At 27.8% G+C, this 16,055-nt stretch overlaps 1 protein-coding gene across 1 annotated transcript; it reads left to right on the forward strand.

Moving 5' to 3' along the window:
* Positions 1 to 212: 212 nt before the first annotated feature.
* On the forward strand, positions 213 to 15,705 carry LOC129612531 (hybrid signal transduction histidine kinase G-like). Its single transcript, XM_055526218.1, has 4 exons — positions 213 to 950; positions 10,249 to 10,486; positions 14,503 to 14,588; positions 14,690 to 15,705. The coding sequence occupies exons 1-4, from the start codon at positions 503 to 505 to the stop codon at positions 15,442 to 15,444; spliced, it is 1,527 nt and encodes a 508-aa protein (XP_055382193.1). The 5' UTR covers positions 213 to 502; the 3' UTR covers positions 15,445 to 15,705.
* Positions 15,706 to 16,055: the final 350 nt, after the last annotated feature.

Below are 16,055 nucleotides of genomic sequence, written 5' to 3' on the forward strand. Positions count from 1 at the left end.
TATGCAATAAAATTTCCATACTGCCATGAATTCTAAAGTACTCGTATCTTCTGATATTAGCAACTCTTCATAATTTATAAAACAATCAAAGAAAAAAACCTCAAAATTAATGCTTAAATATGTAAATTAGTTTGACTGAAAACAATTTGAATATATGGAATATTATAATAATTAAAATGTGTTTCATTGACCATATCTGTAATATAAAAATTAATAGTTTACTCAATATATCTATAAATTTAAAATTTCAATTTAAGTACAGTTTAAATAATAATTTAAATTATTTTCTTAAAAATAGAAACTTATTCAGACTGAATTGTTTTGAACTTTTGCATGTCAAAAGAAGTATTAACTCAAACAATTGAATTTTTATAATATTTTTATATGTACTTATATACATAAATACTAAATAAAAAAAAACAAAAATAATTAATACAAACCAGAAGAGAAAAAAAGGAAGTTTTGATAAAAATATTTTCAATTATTTGCGGTTTGAATTTGAATGTTAAAACATATGACACCTGGCCCCTCGTCAGGTCAGCCACGTCCACCGACGCGGGGCCTTCCACATCCACACACAACAACAAGCAGTAGGCAACCGCCTCAACCACCATCGTCATCAACAATTCAAACATTAAATGTATCAAATTTATCGACACCAACAACAGCATTAACAATACCTCCAAAATTAATTGCAAATGGTGGTTTAAGATATTCAGCTTTATTGAATTCAACTCCAATAACAGTAACTTCAAATTCAAATTCTAATATAAATAGTAATAATAATTGTAATGTAAAAGGTAATTGTAATAATAATCATCAACAATATAATCATAATTTAAATTTAACAAATGCAACATGCAATTATACAACAAATAGCACCATTTTAAATACCAAAACTCGAATTGGAGCCACAGAAGCTTTAACCAGTTTAGGACTTTTATGCTTAGGTAAGTTTAAATTTTTTTATCATTTAATAATTTCTTTGTAATGTCATTTTAATTTAGTATTTATAACGCTCTATTGTTCAGATCTTTTACGTATTCTTTAATCTTACCATAGAATTGTCAAAATGTTATTGAAATTTAAATTTGGTAGTTTTAAGAAATGCGTTTAAATAAATTTGAATCACGTTGGCTCTGCTGCTTTTAATGGAGATTCCACCACACTATTAGACCTCGCTGTATTTAGCTTTTGATCCACTAGTACATAGTTTAAATAATGAATCGCCATTTCTACTAATTTTAGAAAACAGAAAACACCACAATACGAGTATTGGTTGCGTTCAAATTATTTTTATGCACCCTTGACATGCCAAAAATATTTTCAGAACTCTTCTTTTTTTGTGAATGTATGTGTTAAAGCTGGGAATGTATTTATAGCAAAATAACATTTCTGAATCATTTTTATTTAAAGCTATGATTTTTGCCTATTTACTGGAAGTTTTATATGACAAAAATTTACTAAAACCTCACAATTTTTAAAATAAAATGAAGTTTTGAATTTTTGGTCAAACCCACCATGTCATGCAAGATATCTGATTGAATTGAGAGTAAAAAATGATAATACACTGAATAAAAATATGTGGTGCTATATTTTTTAGGCTAATACACAAATGAATAAAATACAAAACTGTGGCAAAATACACAATATGAAAGTAAGTTACTAGATATTTTATTAGATTTTACATTAGAATTTAAGTTTTAGAAGTCAAATTATAATTAAGTTTATAATAATTACAGGGCTTTTATAATTTTATAATTATTAGACTTCTTAACAATGTGAAAATATTTCGAAATCTTAAAGAAAATTAAAAGAGCCTGGAAGGCATGAAGAAATTTCCATTAAGTTAAATTATTAGTGTAATAACCACATACTTATTAATTTCACAACTATGGTGTTGTATTAGTAAAATTCATAATATAATTAGTGTTATAGGCACATAGGGTTTCTGGACTGTTTTTAAGAGTAACAGTAAAACCGCTGTTTTTTTTGGAAAAAATCAAAAACAGCAAAAAAACAGAAACAGCTGTTTTTGAAATGCTGTTTTTAATGTTTTTCATTTTTAAATTTTAATTCAAATTTGAAAAATCCTAGCAAGCATGTATTCTTCAGTAAATCTTTATTATCATAATTCACAAACTATTTACAACAATTTGTATAAATATCAAGTCATCTTAGAAAATTTGAATTTTTGCTGGAAAAAATTTCCTAAGAAATTGAAAAAAAATGTTCGTCTTCATAGTGGTCACTGGCTTTATTTAAAATTAGTGTTTCAGTTCAACGTCAACCACCACATAATTTATAAATAAATATTTCAACTTAATTGTTTGTAAATAAAATTTTGCACGAAAAGTAGTAAGTATATGAAAAATTATTTACAAAATTCCCATTTTGAAGTTATACAAAATTCCCATTTTTAAACCTCTTTATTATATTAGTAATGTCAGTCTGGGATCATGCAACAAAACGAAAAAAATTCAATGACCAAAGAATTAGAAGATTACGTCTATTACGTAATTAATTACGTCTATCAGACAAATCAATATTAGCATTGATATTTTTAAAATATTATTATAAAAAGTAAATTTTAAAGAATTTTTGTATCATAAATGTAAAAAAAAGTATGAATTAAAATAATAAATTGAAGTAGAAATTATTAAAATTTATGTCTTTATTAAAATTGTTATCTCTTTTCAGCTTTTCACTCTCATATATTGGAAAATTTATATGAAATTTCACTTTATATGAAAAATCAGTAAAACAGCTGTTAATAGCTGTTTTTTCAAAATTATAAAACAGCAACAGCTGTTTTTTCAAAACCACTGTTTTTCAGAAACCCTAGGCACAATCCTATAAATATATATGTTCTTATTATTTTGTGTTTCAATAGTAAATTGTATGTAGCAGTCAATGTAAACAAAACAAATACTTAGTAATCATGTGGATTACAGTATAAAGCAATGTAGAGAACATTTCGTCGGCAATTTCTTCATGCCTCTGTAGCTCAGTTGGTAGAGCGTCCGCCTAGAAGGCGGTAGGTCACTGGTTCGAGTCCAGTTCGAGGAGAAAAATTTTTTTAATGAATTTTTCTGCCTTTAACTCGTTCCTTTGAATACGTCATCCATCTGTTCTGCAGTCGCATGAAGAAATTTCCATTAAGTTAAAAAAAAGCCTGGGAGGTTTTTTTTAAATCAATTTTTTCATGTTTTAATAACACAAAACTTTAAGAATATAATCACTAGTAAAGTAGAAAAAGATTGAATTTTAATTTTTTCTAATTAAAAATTTTAAAAAAGTTGACCTTGTGGGGTATTTATGATGTTAAAAAAAACCCTCTATAGCTTCCATAACAATAGTTTTAATTCATCAACTGTGAACTGTCACATTCTCTCACGATCCAGGTCTGTATTTCTAACAGCAGCGATATTACTCAAAAAATAAAATAAATACATTTTTTTGAATCTAATGAAGAGATGATGTAAATAATAAATTTGCTGTTTTCTCCTATTTTCTCAGTTTTTTTACTATGACAACATTACGCAACATTACGCAACAATCTCATTAGACAAAATTTTTCGTTGTAACAAATCTTTTCTCTCAGAGAAATATATAATTGCGGAGAATCCTGTATAACGTATTATACGTTCCTGTATAACGCTTAAATTTTTTTTTTGTATAAATAAGTACAAACCTATCTAATTATAAAAATGAGAAACGAATAATATAGATTATTTGTCTTTTGAAGTTTATAGTTGAAATTTACTTACTGGGTCACAAAATTTTAATTAAATATTGTAAAAAAATGTTTTCAATAAATAGAAAATGCATTTTCTATTTATTATAAAACAAATACGTCTAATTTAAAAATTGAAAAGCTGTTAAGTTAAAAGCTGGAGCTTATTCTAAAACGGGCCTCACGTTTAACATCAAGATGTTTCTAGGATCATTTAAATTCTTTACTCCACCAAATGACCTTCTGCAGATTAACGACCAGACAGCCAAAATACCAGGTATTTTTACATTAGGATTTAGTTTATAAGAATTAAATATTTTAGGATATCTGACCATTGGTGCAGTGGTTATGGCACCGGTCCTTTAACCGAAGGGTCTCGGGTTCAAACCCCGGTCAGGTCACTATAAAAAAATTATATTCAATATTATTATAACTTAATATACAATACTAATAAAAATATTATACAAGTAATTTTCAAATATTCCTAATATTCGATATTAAAAAAAAACTTAGAAAAATAAATAGTAAATATTAATAACCTCAAATAATTAATATAAATAAAACTACGGCAGGTTAGTCACCTACCTAGTTAAAACCCTATGACGCTATGAAACTAGTGCATGAGAAATCATGCACTAGCCCTATGCTCCTTCTAGAAGTGAACAAAGGAAAAAAAATATTTTAGGATATACATATGAGATAATAATTTTTGACATACTTATTGCATATTCGTCTGGCTTTAAGCACTTTTTTTACTTATATTCGTACAAAAGACAGACGAATACAAGTTAATTTCGCGCATCATTGGCTCATGCCTTCCAAAGCCCATATTATAACGCGGAACATTGAAAAGCTGTTAAGTTAAAAGCTGGAGCCTACTTTCATAAGGGGTAATCTATACGGATCTGACCAATCGAAAACACGAAGAGCAAAACGAAAGAAACGCCTCTGTACAGCCTCAATACGATCTATATCAACATTACGAACAGACCTGACATGCATATTCTTAAACGGGCCTCACGTTTAACATCAAGATGTTTCTAGGATCATTTAAATTCTTTACTCCACCAAATGACCTTCTGCAGATTAACGACCAGACAGGTAAAATACCAGGTATTTTTACATTAGGATTTAGTTTATAAGAATTAAATATTTTAGGATATACATATGAGATAATAATTTTTGACATACTTATTGCATATAATTTTGCTGATGCTGTAAATTATCAAAGAGCAAATGTGATAGTTTTCAATATAAAAGTTTCGATCTTTGTCTTTTATAATTTTGAAATTAGACTTTAACTTTGAAAACAAAATAGCTTCATTTAAGAATATTTTTTGTTTCAAGTCAAAATAAATGACAAGGGTATTCTAATTCGGAAGAACGTTTCTTGCAATTAATTAAATGATTTCTTGAAAATTGCAATTCAAATTACTTAAAAAAATATATGGAAAATTAAACTAAAATTACAAAGTAGTCAAACAATTTCTATTTTTCTTATAAAAAATTGAAAAAACAATAAGAAAAAATTTAGAAATCAAGTCTTGACAAATTTTTGAAAGTTCTGAAAAAGAAACTTTTAATTAAAAATAAAAAAAAGAAAAAAATTTATAAAAAAAAAAGAATTTTCAATTACTTATACTGTACACAAGTTATTAATCACAAATACATGTTCTAGAAAAAAAATTATAATATTATATTTTTATGAATATATATAAGTTCGTTAACGTTATAGTTGACGCTAAGTATAATCCACCTACGCCTCATCTTGTTTTAAGTAGGCTGATTGTAATGCAAAATCGAACACCGTATATAAGTTTTAAAATTAATGTTTCTATTATTAAAGAATTTTTGTTAAATTAAAATATTGTGTTGAATTGTAACGAATTTCATTAAATACAATTACCGTTAACATGAAGTTAAACGTTTTAACTTTCACTTTTTAATTATTTTTTTGAATAATTAATAAAAACTTTTGTAATTATTTTTTGAAATGCAATTTTCCCCTATAAGTAGTGTAGCAAAAGTTTAAACTTTGACTATACAGAGTTTTGGAAATTCAATGGTATTCCCGAAGCAGGGTATTAGGATAACTTCTGACGATCAAAAAAACACCTGGTGATATTTTACTTTTTGGGCTCTCCTTCTCGAGTTATGGCGCCTTAAAGTTGGAATATGGAGAAATACTTATAATAATTCAATTAGAGAGGCAGTTCAAGAACATCCAGCTGACTGGCATTTTGTAAACATTATGAACATTAACGTCGTTCGCTATATTACAAGTAAATAGCACATAACAGTCTCAAATTCAAGACAAGTGCATATTAATGGGCGAAATAGCTTTTCTTTAGAAATTTTGAATTTGATTTTATTTTTTTTTTTACTTTTTTTATATAGTAATAGTTAATAGGAATAGTGACGACAATTCACACAGAAATTTCAAATAAAATTATAATAGTGTAATGTAGAAACTCTTTGTTTTGGAAAAATAATTTATTGCTGATAGTATCATAAATAGCAATAAACGTGTATTATATATGTGACCATTAAATTTCACAAAAATTGCAAAATATGCTTTTTTCGTTCTTTCGTGTCTCTGTATAAAAAACTTCTATTCTTTTAAAGATAGATAGAAAGCAGCAGTTTTCTATTATAGGTGATTCTATATAAAAAATCAATTTTTATAAACAAACATTTTTTTTTTATTCCTCAATTACAGAAAGATATGGATTTCCATCTAACACAATTAAATCTGATAAAATTTAATATTATCCACGTAATTACATTTTCTCCTTTTTTTAATTTTTTTCATCAGGTCACTCTAAGACGCGGTAAACTGTAAACGTTTATAGCTTTAACAGTTTATAAATATTCTTATTTTATTAAAGCAATATTTTAATGGTTTATTTATTTGGTGTAATATAATTTTTTAATTTCTTTAAAATTTTAACAATAATAACTTTATTTTTCGACTGTAATTTTGCATGTTAATTTTATTGAAAATAAGTTACTACTACATAAGTTATACTTCATCAAATAGTGTTAGCAAAACAAGTATTTTTTTAAGGAAAATATTCTTACTTATAGACCTGAGTTGAGTTGACTTGAGTTTATTAAGTAAACCTTTAAATTAGTGACTATAAAAAATGTATGAACTTCACACATGCAAAATTCTACTTTAGAAGTATTAATTTTTCATTCATACTTAGATTTTATATTGACATAAACTTATAGTTTTATAGTATTGCATATATGTATGCTAGTTTTTTATATAAAAATTATATTTCCGCGTAGGCAGGTGTTAACATAATTTTCCTGATATATTTTTTGCATGTTGTTTATTCTTAGTTAGTATTCATTACGCTTTGCTTAAACATATACACATACTTATGCTAATTCATATATATATACATATACAAACGCATATATATATATACATATGCATACATACATAATATTTATGTAATATGTAATCAAGTTATTTGACCAAAATATACATCTTACCGTAAAATTCTATATTTTTTAATAATTTTTGGCGCTTTTTTCAGCTATTATGCTTTTGTTTTATTTTGTTTTTATTTTAAAGGTATACTTTTTTAACGCATGCCATATAGGGGTAACGCATATAAGTTTTTCACCCTATATTTGTTGTATAATAAACAAGGTATCCATTCACATGCACCTGTCATGTTTGCGTTTATTGTAGAATTTACTAGTAAAAAAACAAAAAACTTATTAAATAAAATATTTTTTTCGTTTTTGATCCCTTTAACCATTGAAGGTTTTTTTTTTTTTGTTATTTAGTTCATAAAAAGTTCATTTTTAATAGTTAGACAGAAAAAGGAAACGTTAGGAACTCAATCAAATGGAGTTTCTTTAATATTATATATCGTTGTATATGTGTTTGTGTATCATTAAAAACGTTTTTTCATTCTTATTAAAAATGGTAATTTGGTAATTCAATATTTTTGGGGATTTTTATTGGATAGCAGAAAACAATGACACGTGCTTCCCAATTCAACTTCTGTTAAGAGATTCAAAAAAGATGGGGGAACTTTTTTCATCATTATTATTTTAAGCAAATAACGTAATACTATATCCTGTACAATTAATAAGACACTAAAATATGCTTTATTACATAAAATTAATTAAGTTCACAAGTCAAAATATCAGGGAACATAAACATTCTCGGATATGAACATAGTTCATCATATGAAGAGGACATTTCGTAATAAGGTTAAGTTTATATATAAACTATTGTCTAAAAACGTTTTTATAGTTAAAATTTAAAATTGTAGGTGTACATTTAATTTGTACAATATTCTTTAAACGAACGAGACGTTTGCGATTATGTCGTAAGGAGTTTTCAGGAAACTCGTTGTATTAGCTCTTATGAAGCGCTCTTAAGAAGCGCTAACATCACGCCGTTAATTATTAATGGCGTTGATTACTAACCTTTCCAATATTTTGATTCAAAATAATTTTGTTAATTATTTGTAAACACTACATTTGAATTAAAATATATGTAAACATATTTTTAATTAACGAGATTCAGATTAAGTATGATTTTTCTAACTTTTTCAAATAAGTATTAGACAAGCAAATTTGTCCTTACAAATAAATATATCCCTGTTTTATAGATGAACGAATTAATGAATATTTTTTAGAAGTTCAATAAAAAATAAAAAACGAAATAAAAAATGCTTTTAGACTATAATGTCACGACATCGTCTTATATTAAATTTAAAATGTAATTATGTACATAAATTAACCTTTTGTTTTAATAACAAACACGATAATTAAATTAACGTTAAATGAAGTAAATTTTTTCTTTCAAACTTTTATTTCCTATTTTCATGTTAATATTAATTTTTTCTTCTTCTTCTTCTTCTTGTATTAGGCAATATTGCCTGTTTTTCCAATTAACCCCTTTCTGTCTGATCTTGTGATTGTGATGTCCAACACTCCCTCCATCGCTTCGGCGGTCTTCCTGTTGGTCGTTTTGATGTTAGTTGACCAGTCATTGCAATTTTCGCCAGACGATTTTCATTCATTCTGTGCACGTGATCTCTCCAGTTTCTTCGTCTAGAGCGGGCCCATCTGACGATATCCTGTACACCACACATATTGCGGATATCGCTGCTGCGTTTTTTGTCTCTTAGGCTGTAGTTACAGATTTGCCTCAGAGTTTGCATTTCTGTGGTTCGCAATCTTTGTTTGGTTTTGGATGTATCTGCTCTAGTCTCAACGGCGTATGTTAATATGGGTCGAATACAGGTTTTATATATGCGGACTTTGTTTTCTATAAGCATATATTTATTTTTCCATATGACGTCGCGTAGATAACCAGATATGGCTGCGGCTTTTCCTGCTTGGGCACACGTTTCAGTTTCATTATCTCGAGAGCTAGTAATGTTCACACCCAAATACTTGAAATTGAACACTTGCTCAATAATGTGATTGTTGATGGATAGTTTGCAACGTACTGGATCTTTGGATACAGTCATGGATTTGGTTTTTTCTGTAGATATCTCCATGTTGTATCTTTCTGCAGTTTTTGTCACTCGATACAATAATCTTTGCAGATTATCTTCATTTTCTGCAAGTAATACTGCGTCATCTGCATAGCATATAATTTTGATGTTATTATCGCCAATTTGATATCCCCATGAACTATTGTCAATACTTTCAATTTTCTTGTCCATGATCAAATTGAACAAAGTAGGGCTTAGACTGTCGCCTTGTCTAACTCCAGTTGACGTTGATATTTCGTCGGTTAACACATTTTGCAATTTGACTTTTGTTTTGTTGTTGGTGTACAAGTCTTGAATTATTCCTATTAAGGAATGATGAATTTCCTTTTCCTGTAAAACTCCAAGCACATCGCCTAGCCGCACTCTATCAAACGCTTGACTAAGATCTACAAAACACATGAAAAGAGGCTTATTAAATTCGATTGATTTTTCGATTAATTGTCTTATGATGAATATGGCATCTACGGTGGACCTATTCTTTCGAAATCCATTTTGTTCTTCTCTGATTTCTATTGTTGATAAAAGTATATTATTTATTATTTTGGTTAGTAACTTTTGAACCGCACTTAGTAATGTAATTCCTCTGTAATTTTTTGTATCTTTTTTGTTTCCTTTTTTATATATGGGAATTGTAATACTTGTCTTCCATTCTAAAGGAACAGTTTGATTGGCCAGTATGTTGTTGAACAATTTAGTTAATTCCTGTTTAAGTTCAATTCCACTATATTTTAGGAACTCATTAACTATACCGTCAATTCCCGGTGATTTTCGATTCTTAAGAGTTACGATGGATTCTTCTATGGTTTTTATATCTATTGTCAACGGTATTTGAGTATGGTAATTGTTTGAAGGTGTTTGATTTTCGTTGGTTATTGGTGACCGCGTATTGAAGTTGTTATTAATTTTTTCATTTAATTTAATTATTATTTATATTTTATTCATTTAATTTAATTATTATTTATATTTTATTCATTTTAGTGTCTTTGCTATTAGCACTACTCTCCTTAATTTTTTTATTGAAAATTTCACCTGGAGGAAGAGAGTTACCACCGCCACCACCCGGACCAACATCCCCTGAAGATTATATAATTGTATATGATGTAACATTAGCATTATGTGCTCTATCGTTATCATTAAATTTATGTTGTTTATTGGTATGCGCAATCCAGTTTTTATTTGCTGTAAAATTAGTCAGAGCACCAGCTACGATAGGAAGGTGAGTAGAATGCATAGTTAATAAAAGTAAATAAAGAAATTTATTTGAAAAACGAGAAAAAAATAGAGTCGACCGTGCAAATTCTGTGATACCCGTACGACTATGGGACGAGTCATAGCTGACTATAAGACAGACTATGACTTTAAGTGATCGTATTACCATATTAATTTATACAAAATTTCAGTACTATGTGTTTTTCAAAATACTGGTTGTGCCAAACTACTATTGAAGTTGTATGGCAGCTACCAGAAAGAGCCAAGAAATTTTAGCAAATTTTATCAAGCACATCGGCCCTACTAATATATTCGCTTGTGTGAAATTTCAATATCACAGCTTGTATAGTTTCTGAAGTATAGCCAAATAACTTTTGAAGTTGTATGGCAGCTACCAGAAGGAGCCAAGCAATTTCAACGACTTTTATCAAACACATTAGCCCTACTAATATATTCGCTGCTATAATACAGCTTTTATAATTTCTAATATGTAGTCAAATTCGCTAATAACCGAACCAGTACCTCGATCATGTCCAATTTAAATAGGATTCTGGCACTTACTACAATAAATCATTTGTGAAAAAATTTAGTGAACTTAGCTCAATTAGTTTTTAAGTTATCTTTGGGACAGAAGGACGGACGGATAGACAAAGCTAAATCGACTCAGAATTCGACGCTGATCAAAAACATACCCTTGAGTTTGTATCGCAGGCCATTATTTCTTAGCGTTATAAACGGTAAGACAAATTTAATATACCCTTCGAATATACGTTCGTATGGGTTTACGTTCGTAAACCGAATCCCAAGAAAGTAGAGGCCATCCGACAAATTGAACCATCAATAAATCTAAAAGAGGTTCATAAAATAATTCACAAAAGTTGCGAAATCTCTTATCAACTTAATAAGAGGTGTCTATGATTTAGGTGCCAATGATTTAGAACTTTAGGCACATAACGATAGCGATAAGTTTATTACGTATATCTTAAGATCACTCAGAAAGATAGAGGAACTCTATGATGTCAATTGAGTCACCAATGAGAAGAAGATGGTATTGTGTGATTTGCGCAATTATTTTTATTGAATAATCAAAATACCCCTTACATTTGCTCTGGCAAGCGCAATCACAACGAGAAACTAAAAAAAATGATCAAAATTACCGAAGAATACCTGAGTATGCTTAACGAAGTCTACAGGGAATTTTTCAACAATTTAAAAATTAGAATCACCCAAATGATGGTAGAAGACACGCGAAAGTTAGACGGAGAACCGAGAGTAGATAATAGAGAATTACTACTTTTCATGCATAAACAGACTCATCAAAGAATATATCAAATTGTGCGAAATTTGCAACTGTAATAAGTATGATAGACATCCTCTCCGATACTCCATTTAAACATAATGGAAATTCAAGGTGACAAATATATTATATGCATAGACAAATTCTCTAAATTTATTAAATTTTTTGGATTTATGGACTGGGTAGCATTGCACTTAAGAGATAAGTTCACAAAAGTAGTTTATTGCTTCACCTTGCAGGAAATAATTGTAATGGATGACGAAGTTGGATTAATTAGCCCTATTTTGTTAACTTACATTAAGGACCTAGGAACAAAGATATACAAAACTTCATCCAGAATAACGAAGTAAGCGGAACAATTGCAAGAGCGCACTCAATAATATTATAAATCACAAGGTGTCTACGAAAAGAACATCCTCAATAAGCAGTAGATCGCTACAATAACACATATAACTTAGCAACAAAGAAAAAACCCGCCGATATATTCTATGGAAGCACTTCTGCAGTAAATTATCAGAATTTGGTTAATGTCAAAGAAAAGGTGCGCAGTGATCTGACACAAAATCTTCAACGGTCACAACAGATAAAACTCAATCAGAAAAATCAAAAAAGAAATAAGCCTAAGGACTGCAAACAAGGGCAAGATGCCTGTGAAAAGGGAAAACAGATTATATCCAAACACAAACCCACCTATAAAAAAGAAACGGTGTTGAAAAATAATAGAGCTACTATCACCACTATATCGGGAGAACGGATTCATAAAAAAAAGAACCTCTAACTAAAATTCATCTTTTTCAGATCCTATATCACGACTGTCTCATTTAAAATATTTAAGATAACAGACACGATAGCGACACTTAAATTTCACCACAGTAAGCAAATCGGTCTGTACATCAACATTCACAAAACTAAATATAATTTGCTTGTGCCAGATTTCGTTAAATTGTAAACGCCTCTAAATGACCAAATTACATACAAGAATATATACAAGAAAGTTTGAATTTTCCATTTATAGATCAACTAATGTCTTTATATTAAACAAGTCTAAGAGAAAAACTTGAAAGCACGACCTTAATATATGTATATGATTTTTTTAAATCGAAATGGCTATTTTTTGAGAAGAAATAACAAAATAAATTCATACTTATTATAAAGCAGGTAAAATTCCGAAGTTATATGTGATTTATCAATTAAATATGATAATATTTTTAATCATAATTATTTAAAATTCTTAAAGTTTCGTTGCTGCTAAGGGTTATGAAACGACATAGACGAAAATGTTTTGTCCACAGGTGGAACAACTCACTATCAATGAAAATAAAACAAATATTTTTAAGGTTTCCCTGTACATACTTACATAATGCATAAACATTCAACTCAAAAATGCGTTCATCATTATTTCTATGCAAGCATATATATAAAAATATTTCTTTTTTCATTTTGCGCTTAACATTTCGCTTGAGCTAATAAACTTAACTTACATGTTGTCTTAATTTATATGAAGTTTCTCAACTTACATTAGACTCATTCAACTCAACATACATGCCTACAAGTTTCTTTTTAAAGAAATTGCAAAAGCATAGTTAACAGCGTTAGCGTTTGAGTGAATTTCCCGATTTATTTCATTGTCAAATACTATTATATAACATATTAATCCGCATGCTTAGATTCGTAGGCTGCGGCCTGTTTATAATATATTATAGGGCTGCAGCCTAAAAACCCATTTTTATATGCCCTTTTCAACCTAAAGTGATATTTGATCGATTATCAAAAGAAATACTTATTCTCTAACATTTTTTCGAATAAGAGAATTTTTAAGGAAAATAAATTAGTTAGGCGCTAAAAAAGACAATGCGGAGGGAAATTTTTTATGGGTTACAAACTTGTACAACATTGTATTAGGTTAATAAACAAGATTTTAAATTCGGTTAACATGGATATACTTCAAATTCTTTAAAGTCAACCAATTGTGTTTGTGATTCTTATGTCGAATTAGTTGCTTTAAAAACTTTCATTTCCGAGATGCCACTCACTTCTTAACTCTGCATTCTCTTTATGGGATTATGATTTGCTTTTTTTCTGTTATTAATCGGGAAAAAGTTAAAGAGACAACAGAATAACTAAATATAATTAAGATATATTAAGTAGGAATGTTTTACGACTTCATTCAAAAGAAATTCAATACCCCCAAATCAGATTTTTTTTGTGGTAACTTAAAGTGTAAATGTTGACTGCTGAAAATTTTAAAAGAGAATCAATTTATTTGTTTTAATAAATTGTATTTGTATTAAAATATATGTACATATTTAAAAAAAATATTGTATGTAAATTTATAGCAGACATATTCGTTTTCAATCTACAGCCTGTTGAAAAAAAAATCAGATTCTTCCTGCATATAAATAAATACTTATAACTTCGGAACAATGCGACATAGAGAAACCATCTGAGGTTTAGCTTTTTTACAGGCGATTGATTGCTCTTTACTTTTGTGTTATAATCAATTTGATCTGAGCCATAATTTTTGAGATTAAAGTCAGAATTTCAGCTTTTTTTTTTTGAAATTTTTTTAAAAAAACTCAAAATTTCTGTATTAAAAATTTTTATTATTATTTTTCTGTTTTATGCTTTTTTCGATGAAAATTAATCCAAAATGTTAAATTTATTCATATACAAAATTCGTGTTCTTTATTTATTAATGATAATCTTTTTTCATTGAAATATTGCAGGGGTAACAAATATCTTGAAAAATCAAGCGTAAGTCGGGTTTGTGCGGTTGGAGGATTTTTCATTTCCATTCCAATATTTTTAACTGGTATTTAAATATTTTCTTTTTTAATATATGAAATTATTTACATATTATGTGTACATACAAAATTTTCATATTTTTTTTATTTAATTTTTGTTCTTTTTTAGGAATTATATTGTACACATTTACACAATTTCATTCAACACCAGCTATAATAACAAGTGTTCTAATTGGTATTGGTATTGTATTTTGTGGCGGAGCAATGGTACATAATGTTTTTGTTTGGCAAAAAGAAAAAACAATTTGTGTAAGAAATCAACCACTTCAATTGCAAATTTCACCACAAATAAGTGCTATAGCACCACCGATACAATTTTCAAATCAAAGTCAAATTAATACAAATGACATAAACAGTCAATCTGCAAATAATAATAATAACATTAATCATAATAATAATAATAACAACAATAACAACAACAATAATAATAATAATAATAACACAAATAATTTAATTAATCCAACACCACTTGGCTTAAGTCAAATGCAATTAAATTTACACCAGAATAATCAAGCGAATCATACGCCATTAACACACACGTCACAGCATAGTCATGGAACTTCATTAACACCAATATCACCAAATCATTCACATAATAATATTAGCTTTAATCATTCATATATGTCTGGTTATGTTGTAAGAGCTGCAACAGCAACACCACCGACACCTAAAATTAATGCAACAATTGGTGGCGGAACAAATAACAATAATAATAATAATACACGCGGAGTTATACCACCGCCACCAACGATAAATGGTACAAATAGAGATGCTAGCGGCTCAATAAGTCCAGGAATACCAACAAATTTAGAAATAAGTAACGTGACTAATGTATCACCACATGAACTATCAACATTGGTGTAATTAAACTAAAAGCTTTTCTTTTTAGATTAAATTAGGAATAAAAAGAAAATAAGAATTCATTTTTTAATTTACAAAAAAAAATTACTAGTAAACTTTTAACTAGTAAAAACCCTATTGGTCCTTACAGGACTTATATTTTTTTTAATCACACATATATGTATGTATATATGGATATCTTTTTTATTAATTTATTTTTTAAATAATTTTAAATTATATATAAAACTTGTAAATATTTTACCTAATGTGTAGAAAATTATTTGTATGTCATATAAGTAAAAAGTAATAATATTATATAAGTAATTATATAATTTTATATAATATAAAGATTCAAGCATGCAAATTTGTTTCAATTAAATTGTAATTGTAATTTAAACAATATTACAAAACAAAATATTCGTATGTGTAAGTTGTAATAGTTATAAACATTTTAACATTTCTAATATTATTTAAATTAAATGAGTTTATAGAAGAGCTTCGTGCTGTATAAACTAGCAAATATACATAATTATTTTAGAATATTGAAAAAATATATCTTTGTTATTAACTTTTATATTATTTCGAACTACACATTCTTTTTTTTATCGTTTTTATTCATACTTTTTATAAAATAT

Source organism: Condylostylus longicornis, unplaced genomic scaffold (genome assembly GCF_029603195.1).
Source record: "Condylostylus longicornis isolate FDR11 unplaced genomic scaffold, ASM2960319v2 ptg000001l, whole genome shotgun sequence".
Classification (NCBI taxonomy): domain Eukaryota; kingdom Metazoa; phylum Arthropoda; class Insecta; order Diptera; family Dolichopodidae; genus Condylostylus; species Condylostylus longicornis.